The 25496-nt window shown below is 42.0% G+C and overlaps 1 protein-coding gene across 11 annotated transcripts in view; it reads left to right on the forward strand.

Moving 5' to 3' along the window:
* The window catches only part of Mast4 (microtubule associated serine/threonine kinase family member 4), a 593693-nt gene that overhangs the window by 532403 nt on the left and 35794 nt on the right, over window positions 1-25496 (forward strand). For all 11 annotated transcript variants that reach the window (XM_085830879.1, XM_029468311.2, XM_085830875.1 and 8 more), the window contains 9 exons: window positions 4056-4157; window positions 5704-5836; window positions 9715-9782; window positions 11877-11962; window positions 18955-19163; window positions 20734-20872; window positions 22489-22621; window positions 23401-23566; window positions 25374-25475. In XM_085830879.1, coding sequence (XP_085687005.1) covers window positions 4056-4157; window positions 5704-5836; window positions 9715-9782; window positions 11877-11962; window positions 18955-19163; window positions 20734-20872; window positions 22489-22621; window positions 23401-23566; window positions 25374-25475 — 1138 coding nt within the window. The remainder of the gene's footprint in view (window positions 1-4055; window positions 4158-5703; window positions 5837-9714; window positions 9783-11876; window positions 11963-18954; window positions 19164-20733; window positions 20873-22488; window positions 22622-23400; window positions 23567-25373; window positions 25476-25496) is intronic.

A 25496-nucleotide genomic window follows, 5' to 3' on the forward strand; every position in this document is an offset into this window, starting at 1 on the left:
TGAAGGGAAATATTAACATCCTACTTTTGAGAAATTCACCTGTCCTTTTCCCTACGTAGCTGAGTCCTCACGGGATAAGAAGGAGCCTCTCTGGCTGGCTGGCAGCTACCATTTCTCCTTCCTCACCCATCCAAGCTTCCCAAGAGCATTTTCTCTGTGGTTCCCATTTCTCAAAGCCGTGCTCCTTAGATTGTCTCTGAGGGTGAACATACAGCTTTTGGGTTTGGCCATTATTCATATACCATTTGACATTACCAATTCTGCCATAAACTAAACTGGGAGGGAATGTACAGGGAACTGGCCATGTACTTGACTATCCTGGCATGTGCACTCTCTGGCAGTGCTGCTAAGGCTTACACTCTGTCATTGTGCTACGCCCACCACACAGTCGATGGTAATGCATGGACCGGTACTAGACCATACATCGTACTTCAATTGGAGCACAAGGATTCTGCAAAGCCGCATGCTTGCTTTGCACACCTACAATGCTATATGATATGCAGCCATTCTCCAATACTTTGTCCCGTGAATGGCTTCTGAACACCTTGCATGAGGTGTCCTGACCATTGATTCTACTTTCAATTTATGGGAGCAGGCTTGTTTTACCACAGTATCCTCACCCATTTCCTTTCTATCCCTTGACTCTATGCCCTTCATCTTAGGACTCCCTGTTTATTCCTTCCCTGTTTCTTATAAAGATTTCCTTTCTAGCCCACATTTCTATGAGTGAGTTTTCTCCAATTCATTTGTGTTCTTCTCTTTCTCCTCCCGCTACTGGCAGTGTTGTTGTCCACTGTCTTGAATGACAGTCCTTTGGACGTTGGTTGCTTTCAGTGTATGTCTCTGACCAGCAGCTTGCGATCATCCTTGAGATGTGTGTTCACCTGCCTCTTGTGTATCTCTGGACTCCGCTAGCCTGCTGTAGCAGTGCAGGTAACCCCAACATGTCTCAGGTAGACTTAGCATCTTTTTAACCAGAGTTGTGAGTACCTAGTACTTCGCTGCCTTTATCATCACCACTGCATCCCTAGCACTTGGTAGGATTCGGAGTTAGGATCATCTCTTTCTCTACATCAGGCAACTACTCTCTACATCAGAGCATTGTCCTGACTCTTCCTCGAGATTCTCCACCCTGTCTCTCCTTTTGTTACCTGGCTCCACCAGACTTCTTATTTCCAAACCTAACCCTTCAAATCCAGGTATCTGTTCAGCTCCGAGAATAGCTCAACCCTTTTCATTGATATCCATTCGGCTTAAGACAAACACCACAGCATGGCCTGTGTCTATAGTCCCCACATGATGGATCCTAACAAGATTTGAGGACGGCAAGGGAGGGAAGCCTCACATTTCTATCAGCAAGCCCTTGGAAGACCACAAGTCCTCTCTTGCACCTTTCCTGGTGCATAGCTCAGTGGTCAGTGTCTGGTATTTATGAATTCCTCAGTGGTTTTGGAAGGGAGAGAAGGAGGAAGAGAACACATTTGGAAGCATATCCTAACACTTGACCCCTGATGCTATAATGTCAGGTATTTCTTCTTCTGTGCCTTGTCATCACATCAGTGTCTGTGCAGTGGCACACTTTTGAAAGAAGCAAACCAAGAGGCTCTATAGTCCATTTCTAAGGCCTTCCTGAACTCCGTAGTCCCACCCAAGATACAAACAAGATAGCGTCATTAAGACGAGCTTAGTCTTGTGTTCTGTTTTGTCCTTTCCAGGCAGGTCCTTTAGAAGGTAGAATCGATAGCCAGAGTTATGGAAATCTACCCTCTATTTTTGTTGATGTATGGCAGACGTGGCAGAGTGTTTTATAGCAATTAAAAATAAATCAACATCTCAGGGATCTTTGGAGTGGGTGGTCTGACAGATGAGAAGGTTAATTTTTAGAGGAATTTCTCTTTGAGTCGGAGAAGCACGTATACCAGTGCCCCCAAGGTCATTGTTGGAAGGGAGTAAGAATGCCGTCTTCTGCTTCTTATAGATGCAGCTTCTTTTAATCATTTGCAACAGTTCAGTCTCCCTTTAGAGGCTCATTGCCCGTATCTGTCCAGAGCATGGAGCAAACCTGTGTGAGAGGAGCAGGCCCCTTCTGGGAAGAGTGGAGCTATGGGGACCTGCTGTGGCTTCTCTGGCATGTACTTGTCTGCTTCCAGATGTGACACTCAGAGCCCAGCAATCCTGTCTCCTCACCATGTTTCCATTGTCAATCTTTTGCATAACCCAAGGCACAGATCTCCTCATGGTTTGAACAGCTTGATTTAACAGATGCCTTTTAAAGGCCGGGGTTGAGGGCAATTTCAGATGAATGCTTTTATGTCTACAGTCTCTTTTTCACTAAAGTGTATTTAGCCAAAGAAAATAAACCACAAAGGAAACTCTAACCCGCTCTCAAATCTAGGTCACAGTCCTTTTTAATAGTGGCCAATGCTTACAATACAAACTCTGGGACTCTACTAGTCCCTTTTGAGCTTGCTGCAGGACACCAGGAAGCCAGTTCCTTCTCATGCTGTGCTATTCCATTGGTGGTGGTTTTAGTGAAGCCCGTCTTCCTTCACAAATTTGGTAAATAAATACTATCTAAGCTAATAGAACTCGTATGTCTTGGAATAAGATAGCCGATAGATATGTGTTAAAAGTTGGAAGGTGTCATCATTTTGATGGGCTTTGAAATGAAACCTTTCCCATTTGAATAACTATTCTCTTTTTTTGGGAGGCAGGACAACAAAGCATACCTCAGTGTTTTAGATACGTTAGTGAATTCATAAAACAGCAATTATTTAGGGACATCCAACCCAAAGTGTCACCAAGGAGTTAGATAGGCTTTGTTTGTCTTTCAACCTTTCAAGATTTGTATTTAAGTGATGATGAACCATAAATAAATAAATAAATAAATAAATATTTCTTTTCTGAGAATTGACTGTATTTCCTAAAATTTCTTTTTCTTGCCAAACAAACATTAGAAATAAATTTAAAGGTAGCTTGAGTTTGATATATAGACTATTCTTTTTCTAAAGCTATAAGACACATCACATCCTAAAGCTAGTTCTTTGTTTTAATTTTCATGCAAGCTATGGGTGGCCACAGTAGCTTAAGTGTAGTGGAGACGTTGCAATCACTTTTTGTAAGTTTTAGCTGCATGTTTGAAGGCGGGACTTGCCATGGATGAACAATCCCAAGAATGATCAAACAAGTTTCTTAACGTTTCTGAAATTACATCCTGTGGTCCTGGCAACACGTTAGGTCTGTTCACACATCCTTGGGAAATTATATCATCCAAACCTTAAAAATTATGAAGCCTTCAAAGATAAACATGCATAGTTTCCATTCCGATTTTATCCTATGCCAGCTCTAATGTTGTATTGCCCAGATTTATTCAAGAAAATATTAAAAATATCAGTGTCTATTAACAAATTAAGCTCTGCTGTTGGAATATTTATTGTGCTCAGGCAACACGTAAAATAAAACTTAACAAGTACTTAATCCAATTCATTTTTGCTAAGCTAAGTATCTGGGTGTTGTCCAGTGAGCGTTATTGAGTCTACATGGGTATCCGAATATAAAAAAGTGTGATTAACATTTGCTGTATCACTATATATACCCCACATGTGGTAAAATAACTACCTTGCAGGCTAATCATACTATGCATGTAAGATTCCCAGGATAACAAAATCAGTCTGTCTCTACCTTAGCCATCAAGGACTAAAATGTTCCATCAGCCAGGGCCAAGCTCCTGTTCAGCTCCCACTGCTGGTGCCTTGCTCTTAGTGGACCATAAATCATGTTTCCTTCATTCATGGCTCACATTAACAGTCCTTATCCTTACATTTGATTTCTAAAACATAATAAGTCAAAGTTTTGCGATTAAACTTTAGCTAATAGAGCTATTTTGTAGATGTCTGATAGTGTCCATTTATGTTAGAGATAATGCCTATTAAGAGAGTTTTCTAAGTCACTTAATTTCTGATTTTTAAAATTTAGCCAAGTAGCATGTTTGCTGACTTTCCTTTCCACTTAGCGGAACCCGCTCTAGCATCTTCCTGCTCATTGCTTTTTCATAGGCTCATGATCGCTCTGAAAGTGGAGAACTGGCATTTATCAAGCAACTAGTCCGAAAGATCCTAATTGTCATTGCCCGCCCCGCTCGGTTATTGGAGTGTTTGGTAAGTTGCCTTTAGATGTGACTACATTATTTATCGTTAAACGTGGAAAGTAGAGGCCATTGGAAGGCTCCGATTTCACTTAACTGCAACCACGGGTGCTGAGCGAGAAGCGTCAGGAGGGACTACAGCACATGAATGCTTATGATGACATCCATATGTGGCCTGTCTCCTCTGATTTTTGAGAAGGAATTCTAGTGTCGGCCCTGTTATTAAGCAGTAGTCATATTGCATTCTGGTCAACCTTGAAGAATGATCATGAAATAATATCCTTGGCCTTATTTCAGCACAATGACCTTACACCACAGCTAATTTCGAATGCTGACAATGCCTCGTCGTGTTTCTGGAGTTGCTAAGATTCAGACTGAAGGAAGTCAGGGGTATGGTGATCTGAGGCTATAATTATTGTTTTTAAAATGCACTACAAATAAGTGCTAGCTAGCAACCTACTTGAAAGATACTACAGATCTGAAGAAATGAGATTTTTAGACACCAGCTACCTTTCACATTTGTATCTTTTTGGCCAATGATCATTTTACTTCTTTCAAGATTTTTTGGTTTTGTAATACTTTGAGAATTCACTCAAGACTGTAAACAAATTTGATGCTTTGAGCACAGTCTTTAAGGGCCTGTGAGCCCAGTAAGAAAATTCACTTTCAACTTCTGCTGATGCCTAATGTCTGTCCATGTGTAATGGCTTTCAGCGTCTGTCACTCATGATGTGTATCCAGTCGCAGGTGCTTTGGTTTTATCCTTACTTTAATTAACATTCATAATGTTTTATGAAATGGAAATATTCATAGCTCCATAAATACACAGAGTGCCTGATGAGACGCAGGAGAGGGAGATCTCGGGAGCAAGTAAGGCTGGGCATGGTGGCACACACGCTGTGGTAGGCTCAGTTCCTCAGAGGACTGAGGTGCAGTGTCCGGATGTTGAGGAATCTGAGGCCAGTCTAGGCAACACACTGAGACCTCAACTCAAAAAAAAAAAAAAAAAAAAAAAAAAAAAAAAAAGAGCACCAGTAAACCTGTTTTTCGGTGGGCTCCTGTTTTTGTTTGTTTGTTTGTTTGTTTTTTAAAGATTTATTTTATGTATATGAGTACAAGTATAGCTGTCTTCAGACACACCATTAGAGAACGCCCGTCCCATTACAGATGGTTATGAGCCACCATGTGGTTGCTGGGAATTGAACTCAGCACCTCTGGAAGAACAGTCAGTGCTCTTAGCCGCTGAGCCATCTCTCCAGCCCCGGGCTACTGATTTTTAATAGAACACATTACCTTCAAAGTTACATTACAGAGAAATGGGAAGACTGGAAATAGTCATTTCCTTTATGTTACCAATTGTACATATGCATGGCCTTGGCGTATGAGTAGGCTTCAGATATGAGGTGAGAATTCTATACTGTGTAAAGGCATTTACCTCCTCCCTTCATATACAAACTTCAACCATGTCAGCTTCGTTGTGAGTGAGATTTATGTAATAAAACCTCAGTCCTCTCGTTTTCCACTGGGAGACCTATTAATCTGTGCCTGTCATCTGCCAGGAATTTGATCCTGAAGAATTTTATTACCTATTGGAAGCTGCAGAAGGTCATGCCAAAGAAGGCCAAGGAATCAAAACTGACATCCCTAGGTATATCATCAGCCAGCTGGGACTCAATAAGGACCCTTTAGAAGGTGAGTGTTGCCGGGCCTGTCCTTCACTCGCTCTGACCGTGGCATCTGGGAGAGCTTCATGATCAGCCTTTACATTTTCCATGTTGGATATCTCTCTCTGAAAAGCCCCCTCTTGGGGGAGGCCAGGTAGTATCGGAAAGAAAGAACCATGGTTGAATACAGAGGGGACAGTGAGCATGCCCGTTGTATGTCAGCTAGAGAACAGAGCTGGCCTTGCCGGACTAGAGGCCTCCAGACATGATGAGAGTACTTGATGTCCCCAGGAACACTTGGATCCCATCCTGCCAGAGTTCGCTTGCAGAGCTCAGTGGGGTGACTCCGGAGAGCACTTTTAATTTTCAAAGCATTGCTAGAAGTCATCGTTCATTGAAAATTGTCAGTTAGATTTAATTTAGGAGGAATGCAGCTAGAGCAGCTGACTTCAGGCTGAGTGCAGCATTCCTGGTACCTCTCCAGCTTACTCGTCCCAAGTAAGCGTGAAAAATAGTCACACATGTCACATATGAAAGAGAGCCAGAGGAAGAGAGGGATGACTTGTAAGCTTGTAAGGGGGGTACGTGGTTGATCCCCACGAGGAAAGACATAATTCTGTTAAATACAGAAACATGCTAGAGCCATTTTTCCTAAATAAATAAATAAATAAATAAAACCTAATATTGGTATCCCCTCCCATCCTTTTCTGATTCTCTGTTTGATATTTTTATATACAACACTTAGTCTGTGTACCACCCCCAAAGACTCATAAGCTATCATGGACTCCCTGGTTTCAAATCATCTTCCCAGTTCGTTAAATTGAATTTGCAGACAGTATTTGCCCTGTTCAATTGTTTGTGATGAAGGTAAATGTTGGTTTGGAGAGATTTTTTTTTCCCCTGTCCTAAGCTAGGGAGCTGCTTTCTGGCCCGCTCTTTCCCATCCTGCCCGCTTGGTTTGCTCTTGCGGACATCGTATCTTTGCTTCTAGTGAAGTGATGCATGCATTACCGGGAGATGATGCCAGGTAAATTTATACTGTACTGAAAGCAGTACCACAACAGATTCATCACTTACAGAGGCTGGTGACTGCTTCTCTGAAAAGTTCCCTGGGGAGAGATTTTCTCCCATGGCTTTTAAATTACCATCTTTACCTTTTTGAATCATGAGTCTTCAGAAATGGTTTAAATCAATGAAATAAAAAGGGCAGATGTTTAATGGTATTTAGATGAGATTTTAAAAATCTCTTCAGGCATTACAAAATGATGGCTTAGCTTCCTGCCTCAAAAGCTGACACTTGGTTCCATCCCATTACTACCCACTGCTTACAAATAATATGGATTTCCCAGATAATAGTTATTTAGCTGAAATTCTATTTAAAACAGAACCCTCTTTTAATTTTTATTTATTTATTTTTTTTTTGTAAAAGTAATTGGAGAGGGGAGGCTGTCAAAGCATGTTAGAGTGACTCTTCACACTGATATAGTTAAGGCTGTGTTAGCCTGTGCCTTGGCAACCAGTGAGCCCTGTGCAGTTTTCTTCTGGCATTAAATGTCACTATAAACAGAACTTTGACACATGAATAATGCGATGCCCTCTCGTATATCTGAATAGATTTAAAACAAAACAAAACAGTAGTGATCTTCCCCACATTTGACTTGAATAGTGTAAATTTATGGCTAGGAATTTATCTTTCCTCCTAGTAGTTTTCGTGATTCATTCCGAGACAAGTCTTTCAATCTATTTTTAATACTTAAAATGCCTTCTCCAGGTGATTCGATTGCAAACTCGTGCGATACTTTTGCTTTGCTTTCTTCTTAGCATCAAAACGGATAAACCTATGTCTGTCCTTTGGTTCGGAGGAGAGACTTCTAGCCTGGACTGTGACCATGACTATGCAAATACATGTCACTTGTGTCTCCATAAAATTAAATAAGTAAAAATTCATAGACATAATCTTTATGATGGGACAGTGTCTTAGTCAGGGTTTCTCTTCCTGCACAAACATCATGACCAAGAAGCAAGTTGGGGAGGAAAGGGTTTATTCGGCTTACACTTTCCATACTGCTGTTCATCACCAAAGGAAGTCAGGACTGGAACTCAAGCAGGTCAGGAAGCAGGAGCTGATGCAGAGGCCATGGAGGGGTGTTCTTTACTGGCTTGCCTCCCCTGGCTTGCTCAGCCTGCTGTCTTGTAGAACCAAGACTACCAGCCCAGAGATGGTCCTACTCACAAGGGGCCTTTCCCCCTTGATCACTAATTGAGAAAATGCCTTACAGTTGGATCTCATGGAGGCATTTCCTCGACTGAAGCTCCTTTCTCTGATAACTCCAGCTGTGTCAAATTGACACAAAACTAGCCAGTACAGACAGCAAAACAGGTGCTTCTCAAATAAAAATGTCTAGTGCTGTTTTTGCTACACAGGATCACGTAGTATCTCAGTTCTTGAAAACTCCTCAAACCCAGTGCACTTCAGTTTGTCCAAGTCTCTGTATCTAAAGGTGCAGGTCACACTGCGGGCCTGAATCATTTCTATGACACCAAGAAAGTATTTGCTCTAAGCACAATTCTACTCTGGAATTTCACCGGTATCTAAAGTGGGGAAGTTAGTGCCACTGCTATTTTAGAATCTGGAATTTATACATTTTCACCTAAAGGCAGGACCCAGTGCATGTTTGCTTTCTCTGAGTTATGAATATGTGTATATTTGAGAACACAAACATATAAAACGAAGGACCAAGGAGCAACTTTAAATGCTTACAAAACTGCTAAAAACGATAGCTTTTCGTTAACACATTCAATTTTGGAAAAAAAAATGCTTTTGGTGAAAATTCTTTCATATTCTTTAGTAAAAATATATCTAGCTGGGTGGTAGTGGTGGTGCACACCTTTAATCCTAGCATTCAGGAGGCAGAAGCAGGCGGATCTCTGTGAGTTTCAGGTCAGCCTGTTCTACAGAGCTAGTTAATTCCAGGACAGCCAAGGTGACACAAGGAAACCTTGTCTCAAAAAACAAAAACAAAACAAAAGTCTTAAAGATAGTATGAAGATGAATGTTAAATAAATCGGGCTTTCTCATTTACTTAAACATACTCAAGGATGCTCTCCAAACGATGGGCTAAGCAATTAGACATTGGATGTCTTTGTCACTTTTAACTAGACCACCAGGGAAGTACTTAAGCTTGTGTCAAGCTTGTGGCATCCAGCCCAGAATTGACTATTCTGTACAATGTAATTAATAAATAACAATCGACCTTTAACGAGCACTTCATTCTTATTACTGAGTATGCTAAGAGCTTCACATGCGTTGGCATGTGTAATACTCACAAAAGCTAAGACATGATACTGTTTACATCTTTCAGAAGAGCCTGAGGTTAAAAACCTCTCAGCTAAGACATGATAACCCAAGGATTTTCAGCCTTCATCCCCTGGTACCCACCACCATGACTGCCTCTGGAAAACTGCATATTCTTTGTGTCCCTGCAACTGAGAATCATTCTCAGACTGTAGCCAATTCATCTTTGCTGTGTGTCAAGTCCGTGGGAGACTTGCCTCTCTTGGATTCTGTACAAAGCTGCTAGCTCACCCAAGGCTTTGCAAGCTAGACGGCATGCATGAGCCAGTGACTACTGCTCACAGGAGCAGAGGCCCACTGTCCTGTGTTCCATGTTCCTAGGTCTGGCTAGCGATGAAATTAGAGATCCAGAGAAACTGTCATTAGTCCATGTTCAAAATACCAGCTGCCAATTCTTGCATTTGAAGCTGTAATATGTGTGTATTGGTTTATAGGCTGAATTTTTCTTTCTCTCTTTTCTTAGTGATGAGAATTTATTTCTCTTCTGTTTTGGCTTTGTCTTCCTGTATAATCTCAGTATTTCCTTCTCCCCTCTTTTGTTTTAAACTTAGAAATGGCTCAGTTGGGGAATTACGACAGTAGGACAGCAGAGACACCAGAGACGGATGAGTCAGTGAGTGTGAGTATTGCTCCTGATGGAAGATGATGCTGGCTTGTTTTCTGTTTCTTAGCATTGGAGATTTCTTGGACTGTGTTAATTACTTTATTCTGTAAATGTTTATTGTCTTTCTGTGGGCAAGGCATGCGGCATACACTTTTAGTGCCTCACTCCTAAGAGAAGCAGACATTTACAAAACAACATCATAAGCACCAAATAGCAACTATGAGCATGAATAACATCCATGAAGAAAAGATGTCCATGAGCCAGGAGACCATCCCAGAAGTAGATTTTTCTGAGTGGACCAGTCCTAGAAGAATTTCCCAAGGCCATGGCCATTGAGTTGAAATGGGGGGAAAATGAATAAGGCGTGAAGGCTCCAGAGATAAGGTGTATCTCAGGGCTAAAAGCCAAGAAGATTCCCGAGCTGGAGAGCTTGGGAGCAAACAGTCGGTAGGATCCTGCCCACCTCTGTCAAAAGGCCTTCCTTTTAAGGGTAATGGATAGCACCTGATTGGGAGAGTGGGTCTGAGAGAGGAAGAAGTAAGCAGGAGATGACCTGACCAGAGTCATGGCTTGGAAGTGCATGGGATACAGAGACAGGCTGGCTGGCCACAGGGAAATCAGTTAAGAGGCAGCTTCAGTGGCACTGGTGAAAGATCTTGCTGGCTGGGGCCATTCTCCTATGAAATGAGTATCGTTAGAGAAGCTAGGATGAATCCAAGGGACTAGGAAGGTGAAACATGTTTTGTAGTCAGGGGACGGGGGAGTATTGAGAACACAGTCTCTAGGTCCAGATTGCGCCACATTTGAAAACTCTTACAAAGTGTGCATCCTAGCCAGGGGAGGGGTTTCTCTGAGCCTTGGTTTCTACGTCTGGATAGAAGCTAAATAAATGAAATATTTCATCTACAGTAGCTATGAAGGTGCCCCCAAAGTTTAAGTGCTAACTGATAGATGCTATGCTAATTTCATTGTATAGTTGTTGTTGTAACTGCAATTCCTTCAAAATATCTAAGAAGAACCATCAAGCTAGGGAATATACTCTGTACAATTCAGGCTCTTGGAGGGAGAGTTTCCAGTGGAGGTCTGGGTGACTTCCTGTCATCGGTGATAGGACAAAAGAGATGATGTGAGGAGGGCCTGTGCAGAGCGAGCAAATGGTCCCTGGCTTGAATTGTTTCCAGAGATGAAGCCATGGAAGTAATAAGATTCAAGTCCTATGGCCACAGGACAAGGGGACATGCAAGAGACAGATGACTGAACTGAGGAGGTCAAGTAGCTCTGAGGCCAGGGACTCGTTGTGTTTCCTGAGTCGAGATAGCATGAGGAAGGCACTGAAGGAGAGAAGAGGGTCAGGAACTGGTGTGCAAGCCTTCCAAAGATGAGTAGAAGGCTGGGGGGTGGGGGTGGGGGGGAGTGATGGCAGCCCTGACGGGAGGGACTTGTGCACACCTCAGCATCACAGGGTTTTCTAAAATGATGAGAGGGTGTTCCTGGTCTCTGTGGAGGGTGCAAAGGACCTGAGGTGATCTGCGCTACCGATCAAAGCAGTGAGGTTATTCCTCTTCATTGCGCTAAACTTTTTAGAGAGCTAAAGTTTCGAATTTCGGTATTTAAGACATAGTAAGGTTTCTGATATAGAGGTTAACGCGGGCAGCCATTCCACACCTAAGAAATTTGTCACCTACCATCCATAGAGTGTCACAGCATGAAAAAGATATGGTCTAGTCAGGAATAGAGAGTCCATATTCTTCCTCCTACCCCCCCAAGCCCTGGTGACAGCTGTCGGGGCTTGGTTTTTGTTGTTGTTTCCTAACTGAAAGCAGAAGGAAGGCTTGGCATTTTAGACTTAAATATTAAAATGTAGGACCAGGATGAAACTATGTTTCCAAAACCTTCACACGTCTTCTCTTGGCAACATGGGCTTGCTTAGATACAGCTGATAGAGCATCATTAGGAGTCACAGCTCATTGCTGATGAGATAGGGAGAGCCTTGCAGCTGATCCCAGGTCCTCTAAGCCGGAACGCCATGCCTCGGCAAGTTAAACAGCACAGTGCGGTAATTTCCTCAAAGTCTGAACTGTGTTTTAACTTTCTTATTCCGTTCCCCAGAGCTCAAATACTTCCCTGAGACTTCGAAGGAAACCCCGAGAGAGTGATTTTGAAACAATTAAATTGATCAGCAATGGAGCCTACGGGTGAGTGTTCCAAGCACAGCTCTAGCATCTTGTGACACAGTGGAGTGCGACATTTGGCTTTCAGTTTTACCTTTTGATAAGTAAATGCCACCCAGGGACTGGCATTTTAGAAGGCCGCTTCTTCCCATGCCAGGGGTAACATGCAGCCAGAATCACTACTTCTGCACGCCCGACAGAAGACGCTGTCAGTGACCCAGGGCTTATTTAAGAAGGTTGGAGAGAAAGATTTCATTAAGGGAAAGAAAAATGTGCTTGCAGTTGAAAAGCACTTGGTTGAGATTATACCTGTGACTTCTTACACTCGCATGTTTATTAAATTGGATGAAACATTAGCATTTCTTCCTTGATCCATTTTTATCCCTGAAGGAAGAGAGTTATATTCTATATTCATACAAATTATCTTCAAAGAATGGATTTGAGGATACTAGTAGGCACTAAATTCTTGTTACTTTTTTTCTTTTTCCTTTATTAATAAGTATGCCTTCATATAATGGATAAAATGGGTTTCTTCTTCTCAAAAATATTGACACAGTGTCTCATGTAGTCCAGGCTGTACTTGAACTTACTGTGTAGCCAAGAATAACCTTGAATTCCTGACGCTCCTGTTTCCACCCATTGAGTGCTAGGATTAAAGGTTTGGGTCACTACTGTTCTTTTGGGTGTTATTTCATGTTTTTTTGTAATCTGTTGATATTTGCATGCACTTTTGTAATCTCCACATACACTTACACTGGACACTTAGTGCCCTGTAACAGTAGTATTTCAATATGTGTGTAATGATAATGTCATAGTTAGTGTTTTTCATTTCTTTAAACATTTATTATTTCTCTGTGCTGCGAACATTTGATTTCTCTCTTGTTGATTTCCTTGATCTGTTTCTATGACACAGTTTCTTTCTCAAGGCATAAGTAGTGACAAAGTAAATTATAAATAGTAAATTAATAGTAAATTCTGAGTGTAGAAGGACAATTAAACATGCAAACTGTGACCTAATCCATTTTAGACTGCCCAAGAGTTCTATCTTAATTTAGTATTAATCCCAATTCCATCTGCATGTATAGAGAGAGCGATAAATCATCCCTGAGACGTTTACTGCCATTTATCCACATAGGAGCAGACGAGACAGTGATTTTTGTTACACCACACGGGATATTTCTCCTTCCTGTTTTTTTCACCTCTAATATTTTCCACACCATTAACTTAGCAAAGAACTTAAATATTTGTGAGCCCTCTCTATGCCTCAGTGGCTTTCAGGATTATGTCAAATGGCATATTTCCTGATGCAGCCGGGAAATGCTCTTAGGTGTTATCTTTTTTGCGATGTATGCTGTCTTCATTGAAAGTTTTCTGCTGTGCAATTATTTCTGCTTTTTATTTGCTTATTACCACTTGTTTTGTGGTTGTTCATCCTCTGGAGATGACCTCAGGCATCCTTAGCAGAAAGAAGCCAGCAGGTTGATCTTACAAGCACGGGGTTGGAGCACTTCTCTGTTCTTTTTCAGCCATGGAATGAGTCCAGAAGGAGAGGCCCCAGGAAGCAACCCTTTTGTAAACCTTGGGCATGTATCTTAGCAGTATTCGGAGTTCTAATTGGTTGAGTAAACTCATTTGTAGTGCAATTAAACCACTGTAGAGTAGATGAGGTATATCACACTTTGGGGAATGGTTGGGAATATACAAGAAGTTAAACAAGCTGTGAATTAGTAAACACCGAGGATACAGGCCAAGTCATTAGTGGGCTCACAAGCTGCCTGTCAGAACCTCTGCTGATCAGCCAGAACCACGTCCCCCTCTTCTCATCTCAAAAGTAATATCTCATTACATTTCTGACAGATTTCCTTTCTATCTGAATTATTTTTAATTTAAAATTGGAATGGAGCTACCCCTGTCAATTCAACCAGCCATGATGCTATCTTCAGGCTGGCTGAACAAATAGACCTTTAGAAGGGTGGAGGATCTGGGCTCTTCCCACTGTCTTTGGTATCTGTCTAACAGGGGGTCATTACTTATGTCTGTGGCTTGGAGACACACAGACTCTGTCTTCCCAAAAGCTGTTGGTGCTGGGAACCAACCCTCTCATTCGAAAAGCATGGTAAGATAAGAAAGTGTCTTGTGCTTGCTGACCGTATGTTGGTAATGCCAGTTTGATAAGTGTGTACTGGTCTCCAGATGGAAGTGAAATCTCCCTTTATACCAACATAGTACTCATAGAAGACTGAAGCTAGTAAATCCAGCATTGTGCTGGCCCCTTTGTCTGCGTTCTCTGCTTAAGGGCCCGGGGTAGTAATTGATACCTTTTCTACTTGTCCATGGAGGAGGATCTCAGGTACACAGAGCCTCTGGTGCCAACAGAGTACTCTATTCCCCACAAGTATCCTTTGATTATAACTTTCTCTTACCCCAATGGAGAAATAAAGACCTCACTTCTGCCACTGAACATTGATTGGACTTTTTTTTTTTTTAAGATTTATTTATTTACTATATGTAAGTACACTGTAGCTGTCTTCAGACACACCAGAAGAGGGCATCAGATCTCATTTCGGGTGGTTGTGATCCACCATGTGGTTGCTGGGATTTGAACTCTGGACCTTCGGAAGAGCAGTCGGGTGCTCTTACCCACTGAGCCATCTCACCAGCCCTTGATTGGACTTTTAAGCCATAACCTCAAAGAGGTTTTAAAGAGGGTTGGGGTTTTTTTCCTCTTTGGATTGGGTGGGTCACAATGGGGTCTTCAGTAGTTCAGGCTGGCCCCATATTTGCTATGTAGACTAGCTTTCACCTCCTGGTCCTCTTATTACAAGCTAAAAAAAAAAAAAAAGACTGAGAATTAATACACTTAAAAGTTGCAATGTTTCTCCCTCATTGTACTTGTCTTTTTGACCTTGATACACACTATTCTCTCGAGTCTCAAGGGCCCAAAAACATTAACCTGACACACACCCGTTCACACACTAGCTGTGGTCACCTACCACCCATGCCCAACTCCCACTTACGGATCTGCTGGCTTGCACTTGTGCCTTGGGCTTTCAGAGTCTCATGATTTCATACGCATTAGGACCATGCTTCCAATGAGGCAGCTGTTCGCTGGGCTTCAGCATCCCCCTCCGGGCCTTACTTCTTAGTATATTGTGTAGGTAGAGAGACGCCTGGCTCCTGGAGGGCAAGAGTTTCCACCTGCCTTTCTACCATGTCATTTCCCACTCTTGGGCTTTCCTGTCGAGGAAGAAGACAGAATAGCATTTTCCAAAGAAGCAGTGCTGGGGGCCAGAAAACAAAGAATTGGGAAGCCTTAGCAGACAATGCAGTGTTGGGCCAATAGGACATTCATAGTTCATTCAGTAGAGCTAGCTGTCCATCAGCTCCTCTGCCTCTGACTTTTGTTCCTACTATGGGTCTCTTTCTCCATGTCTTGCTCTCTGCTAATGTAAGCAGATCTAAAACATCACCCACCATATAGGGAAAGATGTATGTGGCTGATACAGTTATTACTAAATAAGTATTAGGATTAAGAATAATGCTCCAGTCAGGTAGTGATGGTGCACACCTTTTATCCCAGCACTCAGGAAGCAAAGGCAGGTGGATCTCTTGAGTTCAAAGCCATCCTGGTCTATAGAGTGAGTTCCAGGACATCCAGGGTTACACAGGGAAACCCTTCCTCAAAAAAAAAAAAGAAAGAAAGAAAGAAAATAAATAATACCCCAAAAGCAAAACAGAAATATCAGAAACTAAGAACATAAAATAAACTAGAAGCAGAGAATATAGTCCAGTGATAGATCACTTGGCCAAAATGTTCAAGGCTCTGCGTTCAGTGCTCAACGTTGTAGAAATGGCCAACAAACTCCCACCCACAAAACATTTAGCAGCAGCAGATCCCAACTGGGTACTCTAATCTACTTCAGCAGCTAAATGAACTCTTGGTTGAAAAGTAAAGTAGCCACCTTGTGATAGATGGAGTGTGACATTCAGAATATGGGCCTAAATGTCCTCAGCACTGACCCGAATGTGCAGTATTGAAGAAAAAGCTGGAAGTTGTATTATAATCCAGTTGACTTTAAGAAGACACAAGCAATTATAAAAAGATGGCTTTTCATGTTAATGTTTTAGTTCTTAATTTTATTTAAAAATGTATCTCCCGTTTCAGAAATCCATTTTAATGGCAGTTGTTTACCAATGTGTATCTTATATTTGGGGGTTGGCCAAGTCATTTTCTCTACTCCTTTGTGACTATCTTCACATCTGGCCTCCATTATGATTAGAAGCAACTTTCAATGTATGTAGACTTTTTATTATATACTAACCGGTAGTTCTAAAAAAGGAAAATAAAAGCTTTTCACCAGATATAAAAATATGTACTAACCAGTTAGTTAATTTAAAAATTGGTCATAATAAGAAATCTTTAGGAAAACATGTACAATAAACATTTAAGATTAACCTACATATGTGTATTGTCTTGAGCTTTGAGGCCTTTGAAGACAGCTGACATGAGCTAGTCTTAAAATGCATGGTTTCTGTTTCCCAAGGTCAAAGGTGAAGCTGAAACTTGAAGCAGTCTGAATGTAGGCCTCTAAGTGTTTTGACAGCTTTTGGAAAGTCCACTCCCATCAAAACCAACAGGAATTTTACTTAGCCGTCTGCATCTACCGAGACCTTCCAAAACACTTATTAGCAATAGGAGTTCTCATTGTCATAGTGAGATTTCATTGGTTAGTTCATTACTAGCTGCTTTTCTCCTTACTACGATCAGGTACATGAGAAGCCCACCTATGGGCAGAAGGATTTGTTTCAGTCCCTAAGAGTCTCTGTCCATCACAGCAGGGACACTACTAGGGACTGGATCTCCTTCCATATGGGTGGCAGTTTGCAGCACATATATTACATGTGGCTGAAACCAGGGAGCAGAGACCACACCCCTGCATCCCAGCCATCCACTTTTCCTCCCAGATAGTTCTTTCTAAAGGCTCCACAACCTCCCCTGACACCGCCACCTTCTGGGGACCAGGTGTTCAAACACTTGAGTCTGTGGTGGCCATTTAACATTCAGGTCATAACAATTGGTTTAACTATTTATTTGAATTAGCTATTTTTTTTTTAAACAGAGACTTATGTAGCCCAGATGGGCCTCCAGTTTGCTATATAACCAAGGATGATTGTGAACATCTGACCCTCTAGCTTCTTCCCATGTGCCTGAATTAGTTAATGTTGCTATCAGGTGTAACCAACAGAACAGGTGTAGGAGCAAACACAGCCTAGAGGAGCCCAGCATTGAGGCATCCTACAGAAGACCCCTAACTTAGCATGTACAAGATGTCCAACTAGCTGACTCTCGGGCACTTTTGTTTTTATGGTGAGAATCAAAGGACTATGCTAGTCAGTGAGTTGTTTCAGGGAGTGTTATCAAGAGACCTTCCTTTGTCCCATATGATGAGCAAGAAACTAGAAAAGCAAATAAAGGAAGAGGGGGAACAGGGAGGGGGCAAAACCGAAGATAACAGAGAGAGGGATACAAATGTGTGACATTGTGAAACAAGAAGAGAGGGGGGACACAGTGAAAAGACGAATGCAGATTGGAAAGAAAAAGCAAGCCCTAGCTGAGCGATTTTGTGAAAACATTAATAACAGGTTAAATCAGGGTTGACTATACTGAGACTTAATCAGTATATGCCCTGAGCTATTGCTTCAGCAGGGAACAGAATGTCCCAGCCTGCCTTGCATGCAGCCATTCATTAGACATTACTGAGCAAACTAGTGGAAAATACATCTAAGTTCACATAGCACCTTGTTTTAGAAGACATACCAATTGTTGTGTGTGTGTGTGTGTGTGTGTGTTTACCATGATCAGTGACTTTTTAAATAAATCATTCCTTATTTGATCAAGGCCTTGGTTTAGAACAGCATGTACAGCCTACTACACATTTACACATTTATACATATAAATATTTATATAAAGGTTTAGTGCCCCTTTAAGGGATCACTTCATTTGTTCATTGCCTTCTTGGACACTCAAACCTGTCCCTCCATGAAAAACAACAAAAGGAGTGACTTGGAAGAAGGGGGCCATCTGAGGCCTTCCCTTGTTGCTCATGTCCTAGTAAGGATTTTAGGACTTCTGCCTTTCTAATTCCCCCTTTCTCTGTTATCCCAGTCTTTAGGGAGTTCACTGTCTTTCACCAGAGAGGATCTGGGCAAAGCCGTAACAGAGACTGAATGTGGCCTAGGCTGGTCATCTTCTTCTATAAAGTTGCTTCACAGCTTGGCCAGGATGTGGGGGGAGCAGACATGCAGCTCCTTGGCTGACCCTTAAGGCCCCCCTCACGGTTATGTTGAGAAATGCATTTGCTGCTGGAGCTCACAGAGGGTGGCGCATGCGGAGTCTGCAGTGAGGAAATACGCTACTCTTTGTTGCAGAACAGTCTCATATATCCTCGTCCACGCCGCTCATTTATCTGGAGATTCCATGGGAAGTAATTACTCTCAATTGGAAACCAGGGACTCTAAGAAGCCCTGGTCCTCTATGCAGATCCCAAGGGTATCATTTAGAAAATTATTGCTTTAGTCAGTCCAGAAAACGTGCCTAACATATGTCTAATGCTAGAAAGGATGTCGCTCGTGATCTGTATGTAATTTTGTTAATTCTTCCCAGTTCTGATTTATGTATCGGATTTTGTTTTGTTTGTGGAAAAACTGAAAACATCAGCTAGTTCTTGGGAAATAACTCACTCTGGCTGCCACGGGTTGTTTTTTTTTTTTTTTTTTTTTTTTTTTTTTTTTTTTTTTTTGAGCAGCAAAGGCAAATTTGATGCTTTATGTATGATCTTTATTAAAAAGCCAGTTTGGGTTTGGAATGGGATATTGCTAAGTCACCAGCACAGCTGTGGCGACTTAGCTGGAGCTGTTAGGAACTCAGAAAGCATAGGGTTTCTGTGGTTTCTGTATCCGCAGAGCATCCTTAGCATCTCTCTTCCTGGGAACCCAATCCCTGTGTTCCATTTCAGGGCAGTCTACTTTGTTCGGCACAAAGAATCCCGCCAGAGGTTTGCCATGAAGAAGATCAACAAACAGAACCTCATCCTTCGGAACCAGATCCAGCAGGCCTTCGTGGAGCGAGACATCCTGACTTTTGCAGAGAACCCCTTTGTGGTCAGCATGTATTGCTCCTTTGAAACGAGGCGTCACTTATGCATGGTTATGGAGTATGTAGAAGGTAAATCGGTCTTGCCCAGAGGGAGATAGCATAGGCAAAGCTGCATCTGAGCCACATAATGGCTACATCCACCTAGGAGCCCAGGCGAGCAGATGACTGAATCCCCAGCCATTATCTTCTGATAATTGCTTGTAAAAATGCTGGCTGCAATAACAAAGGGGAAATTAGTGTTGTTTGGGAAAAGGTTGTTTTCTTTTTTAATAGCATTTAATTCTAACTACCTCCCTTCAGTTGGTCATTAAAGTTGGATATAGGCGATGGGTTGGGTTCTTTTTTCCTACTTCTTTTTATCACATATCATAAAATGTGTTCATTATCATTAGTCTTCTCAAAAAGTGAATTTAAAAGATACCCTTTTTAGCCTGTGATGGGAAATGAAAAAATCCAGCCAGTCTTCCTTTATAGCCAAACAGGTCTCAAACTTTATAATTCTTCTGCCTTAGCCTCTTGAGTGCTAGGGTTACCAGCATGCCTGACCATCCCCAGCCTCCTCCTCCTCCTTGGCCATTTGTGGTTCACATCTTAAATGTTCCAAGTAATCTTCTCTCTCTCCTCTTTTTTTTTATTACACTTCTGAGACTTTCCATCTCCTGACTCATTGACATAAAGTTACCCCAACGAGTAGCTCAGCAAAGGCCCAGACCACCTTCCCTGGGTCTTGTTTAGGCTCTGTCTGGAGAGAATCCCTCACTATACATCTCCAAGAAACGGTAGAGATTTTTTTACCTACAGCTTCTCTAGTTTGCAGATAAGGATATTGGCAATTGAGAAATCAAGCTTTAGTGGGAATGGAGTGGTAGATAGAGCCCTAAGCCATTAGCCCGAGCCCCACCCATTGTTCTATCTACCCACACATTGTTTCTTTCTGAACTGGTGTGGTGGTTGTTTTTATACTAACTTTTTTTTTTATCACATTTGGTATGTATAAAGCTAGGTCCTCACTCCTTGACTAGAATGAACCTCAAATAATCCTATAAAGTAGTGGTTCTCAACCTTCCTGAAGCTGTGACCCTTTAATACAGTTCCTCGTGTTGTGGTGACCCCCCCAACAATAAACTTATTTTGTTGGTACTTCCTAACAGTAATTTTGCTACTGTTATGAATCATAATATAAATATCCGATATGCAGAGTATCTGATACGTGGCCCCAGTGAAAGTGTCTTTAAGACCCCTGGTTGAGAACTGCTGCTATGCAGGATGACATTATTTCTAAGCCGCTATTGCAATGAAGTAACCAAGACCACCAACTCATTTGCCTAAGAGCCCCTGGCTGCTCAGAGACAGTAGGATCCCACCTCTGCCATTGAATTCTAGCATCTGCTGTTTTTATACTGATCCATTATAAATTAGTACAATTGTCCCAAATTACACTAGAGAGTCTTCAGAATGCAGTTCACTTCACAGCCACACTGCTTCCTTCACTCCACTTCTTAATTGGAAACATGAGGACTTCACACGGACTCCACTTCCACTTCTGTGACTCTGCTTTGAAGTTCCGTGATGCACACTGCTAGCCTTCAGTAATCCTGCTGACACTGCTCCTACTCAATTTGTTTCCCATGCTTCACAGGGGGAGACTGTGCAACCCTAATGAAAAACATGGGACCTCTCCCAGTTGATATGGCCAGAATGTATTTCGCCGAGACGGTCTTGGCCTTGGAGTATCTGCATAATTACGGAATCGTACACAGGGACTTGAAGCCAGACAAGTATGTGCCCTGATGAAATAAATATCTTCTTTTATGGAATACTGAACATTTTCTTCAGTCTGTGAAATGTTTTTAAGGCTATTTCCACATTTCACAAATTCTCCTTAGTATAAAGAAAATGAGTTATTTTAATAATAATTTAATGGTAATTTTTATACATTTCTTGAAAGACTACAATGTTTACATTGTGAACTCAGAAGAAATGGGGGAAATGACTCTAGAGTTGATTTCCTTTTTATCGTGTAAATCTTTAAATAATGACATGGCGTAGTTTTGTGTTCTGGAGCACTTTGTACTTGGCATCGTGCTTAGGTGAGCTTTGCCTTCCCAGGGTGATAAATGGGATGTGACATTCTAGTTCACTTATTTTAACTTTCTACTTATTTTAGATTTACTATTTACTTATTTTACTTACTATTCTACTTATTTTATATACTGTTTTAGTTTGGAGTTCATTGTCAGCTCTGGTTTGAGATGTGAATAGAACTTTCCCCAAGTGCCTCACCATTCCTCTTGACGTCACGTATGGCATAGTCTATGCCTTCTGCACTAATGTGAGATGCTGTCAAGCGTGTTGAAGTGTGTGTTACAAACCAATACTGTGCTCATCAGAAATCTGGGAGAACGCAGGGCAAGGAAAGAACAGTTTCATATACAGCTATCAGAATGTTGGCCTAACTCCTTCAAGTAGCTTTGTTTGCTTGCATGTTTGAGACGGGGTTTCTCTGTATAGCTCTGGATGTCCTGGAACTCACAGAGATCCACCTGCCTCTGCCTCCTGAATCCTGGAATTCTTAAAGGTGTGCACTACTACCACTGCCTGACCCTCCTTCTAGAAGTTTTTTAAAAATCCTCTATCACTTTAACCTTTTAATTGATATCATGGTATCTTTTTTGCACTATAATAAGTCCAAGCTTTGTGCTTAGTGAGTTGAAATTCAATTCAAAGCTGGAAGTGGAAATATGAAAACCTAGGTTTTTCTGTCCAGGTTCTTTTATCTATGTCTTGTTTTAATCACAAATGGATTTCTTACCTGAGTTCCTGGTGTGTGCCACAGACCATTGGATCATTTCTTCTCTGTTTTCTTATTCTGGAAAATGGAAGAAGGTATATAGAAAGATGGCTCAGTGGTCGAGCACTGCGGTTGCAGAAGGCCTGAGTTCTTTCCAGCTTTATGGGCTCTTGTGCCATTTTCTAGATCCCGTGGGCACCCTCATTCTCATGTTGTGAGCCTGCACCGCCACCCACGATCACACACATGTACACAGAACATTAAATGTAACTCTGAGATCAGGCACAAAGCCCATAGACTGAAAACAGAAAGGAATTAGGGCTCCATACTTAAGGTTTTAGAGTTTAAGTGTTGCAAAAGTGATAACATTGGATATGATTGCTCCAACAAAGACAGCGGAACTTTAGCTCTGGCCCTAGCTTCTAAATCATGCTCAGTGGTCAAAGGCAAGTGCCCTACTCCTCTGTGTGACTCCCTCTCTTACCAGACTTCATTTTGCAATATAGTTGATGTTTTACAAGCAGAAGAGGGAAAGAGGGAGACCAAAAACAACAGAATCTGCTTTCAAGTGACTGTTGTGCCCTTTGTCCTTCTGTCTTCTAGCCTGTTGGTCACCTCCATGGGGCACATAAAGCTGACTGACTTTGGCTTATCTAAGGTGGGATTAATGAGCATGACCACCAATCTTTATGAAGGCCACATAGAGAAGGACGCTCGAGAGTTCTTAGATAAACAGGTAAGCCCGGGTGCTGCTCTGAGAAACCAAGCTCACTGCAGCCTGTGAACTCAGAAGGCACCTGTGTAGGCCATCCCCACACTAGTGCTGGCGTTCGGATGTCTGTATAAGCCTTGCATTTAATAAAGTGCAAACTGCTCCCATTTGTCTCCCTGGGCCTCTTTGAACCGTCCAATCCCTCTACATTCCTCCCCTAGCATTAAGGTCTATTAGCAAGATGAACGGTCTAATTGTGCACGAGTGAGAGGGTGAGAGAGACAAATGGAAAACTGTTTTTGTAAGGAATTCGGCAGTCTCGATAGAGTACTTGTGAAACTCATGATGCATTGCGCAATCTCAGCTGTTGGAATCCGAGCTATGGCCCATTTCCTTTTAAGCATGCCTCATTACCATGTGCCCACAATCTGTTCATTGTGAAGTTACTTAAGGTAAAACCATCTCAGCTGCCACACCTTCCTGATATAAGCACTGGGAGGATCAGTTTGGCCTTATAAACAATTGAGCTACCTCTAAGAGTGACAGACTAAGCACTATTGTTTTGCAACATACAAACTCTTTTTAATATTGTCAAAAGCTATGCACAGGTTAGGTTTGCAATTTGAAACTGAACATAATAGATATGTTCTTTGTCGTAATAATGTCTGTTCTCAAGGTCTCTGGCCATGAGTTTCCTAGTAGGTAAGCTGGGTTATTTGAGGCAGTGTAATTGTTTAGTCATCTTGTTCATTTTAATTGATGTCTAATACTCCAGTTATTCTAATAGAGCAATTTCATTTTAGGTCTGTGGTACACCTGAGTACATTGCCCCCGAGGTGATTCTGAGACAGGGCTACGGGAAACCCGTGGACTGGTGGGCCATGGGCATTATCCTCTATGAATTTCTGGTTGGATGTGTGCCTTTCTTTGGGGACACTCCAGAAGAGCTATTTGGACAAGTCATCAGTGGTAAATATCACCCAGAGTTATCTTTAAGCCACTCCTGGGGAACAGCTACTCAGTGTAAATCTGCCGGGTGTCACTAAAATGTTAACCCCTGTCAGCCATGGGAGCCGACAACGTCTCATGACGTATCACCGGCTCATGCATTCTCAAGAGAGTGATGTGTGTTGAAATGGATCCGAGGAAGGTTTGTCCACATGGCATTTGGAAATGGGCTGGCAATGTGTCCAACTTTCATTGTCTGCTACTTTTTTTTTTTTTTTTTTTAAAGAAATCGGTGTGGGATTTACAAATGCTCTCCCTGTTAGCTGGCCTTCGTTTTCATAATAGGAAAGTTGGACCAGGGAAGAAAAGGTTAATGTGGGTAACATTTTTATAAATGGGGGGAAAAATAGCTAATGGCACAATGAAGAAATTAACAGAAATGTAATAGCCCTTAAAACAAATGTCTACCAAATAATAAATAACGAGGATGGCCAGGCGCTGAGTGGAGTCCGCAGACTGTTAATGCTTTCATTGGTCGTTGTGATGTGTGATGTTATTTCTGCAACAGCTGTTCATCTTTCATTTACAATTCAATAACCTTTAGATCTTAACCTGCGAGCTGACCCTAACTATTGCTGTGTGTGTAGCATGTGGCACACCTAAATGATAATTAAAGAGGGGCCACCGCTCCCCTCCCTGCTGATTCTGTAAATTTCCCCAATGCAGAGATGACAGAAAAGGCCTCTCTACCTGAAAGGTTGTCAAGGCCCCACTGATAACTCCATCAGCCACCTCTGTGTCCCAACCTGCTCTGCGCTTATGCCAGCCAGCAATGGGAATAGGGCATGTTCATTGTGCTCACCAAGAGCCAGCCCTTAATCGCACGATTATTTTCTGACGTTGGCTTTGCAAGCCAGGCATATTTGTAAACTTTTAACAAAGTGGATTTGTTGAATCGCCTGCAGTGTAAAAGCCCTTTATATAATATCTGAGCTGTTTATGGATTTATAACTAGGCTGTTTTCTGACAGACCGAGGCCCGAATGGCAAGGGGAATCAACTGTTTAATTAACACAAGCAGCAAATGCTGGCTTTGTTCTCGGTGCCTTACGGCTCTGATGCATATTCATGTTTTATTTTCCAAATCAGATTTAAACTGCAGTAGAGGAAGCTAGAGGCAGGCGCACACAAAAATAACTCATGTTTTTATTGCATTTCCATAGGCACGAGCACGCACACACCTATCTCCAGGCAAACTCCTTTAGAGCAAGAACATAGTTTAATATCTCTGACAGACTGTAAAGACTCCCGTTACTGTGGCTTCCTTTCGCTTTTCTCTTCTTCAGCCTTAACATTTAGGACTTTACCTTGGTCTCTAGAAATAATTACTTTTTGCAAAATAACCTTTTACTCCTTGGAGCTAAAGAACTGAGCAGGCATGACCAGACTCTCAGCTGAGGCTAGTAAGAAAATATTACACTTAGATGGGCCCCGATGGGTAGGTACCTGGCTCGGAGGTGTTCTGTTCTGTTCTGTTCTGTTCTATTAAACCCTTCTAATAACCAGGAGGAGTGGCTTGTTAGGAGACAGTTCTCCAATGAAAAAGAAGTGAACAAATGGTCCAGTTTATTGAAATAGTCTCTTGAAATAGACCTTGAAGAAACGGGGCTGTCCGGGCCCTATAAGATAATAATATAACTATTATCTTATACCACATAGAAGTCAACTAAAGATTTTAAATGTAGGTTTTGTCTCCGTGTTTCTGGGATGGGGGCCCATGGTTCTGCCCTTTGAACAATAAAGCTGTAGACATCTTCTCTTCCTTGCAGATGAAATCAACTGGCCTGAAAAGGATGAGGCCCCTCCTCCAGACGCTCAGGAGCTGATTACCTTGCTCCTCAGGCAGAATCCGCTGGAGAGGCTGGGAACAGGTTAGAGAGCATGTGTGTTGC

The sequence above is a fragment of the Mus caroli genome, unplaced genomic scaffold (genome assembly GCF_978045245.1).
Source record: "Mus caroli unplaced genomic scaffold, Mus_caroli_1 scaffold_15, whole genome shotgun sequence".
NCBI lineage: Eukaryota > Metazoa > Chordata > Mammalia > Rodentia > Muridae > Mus > Mus caroli.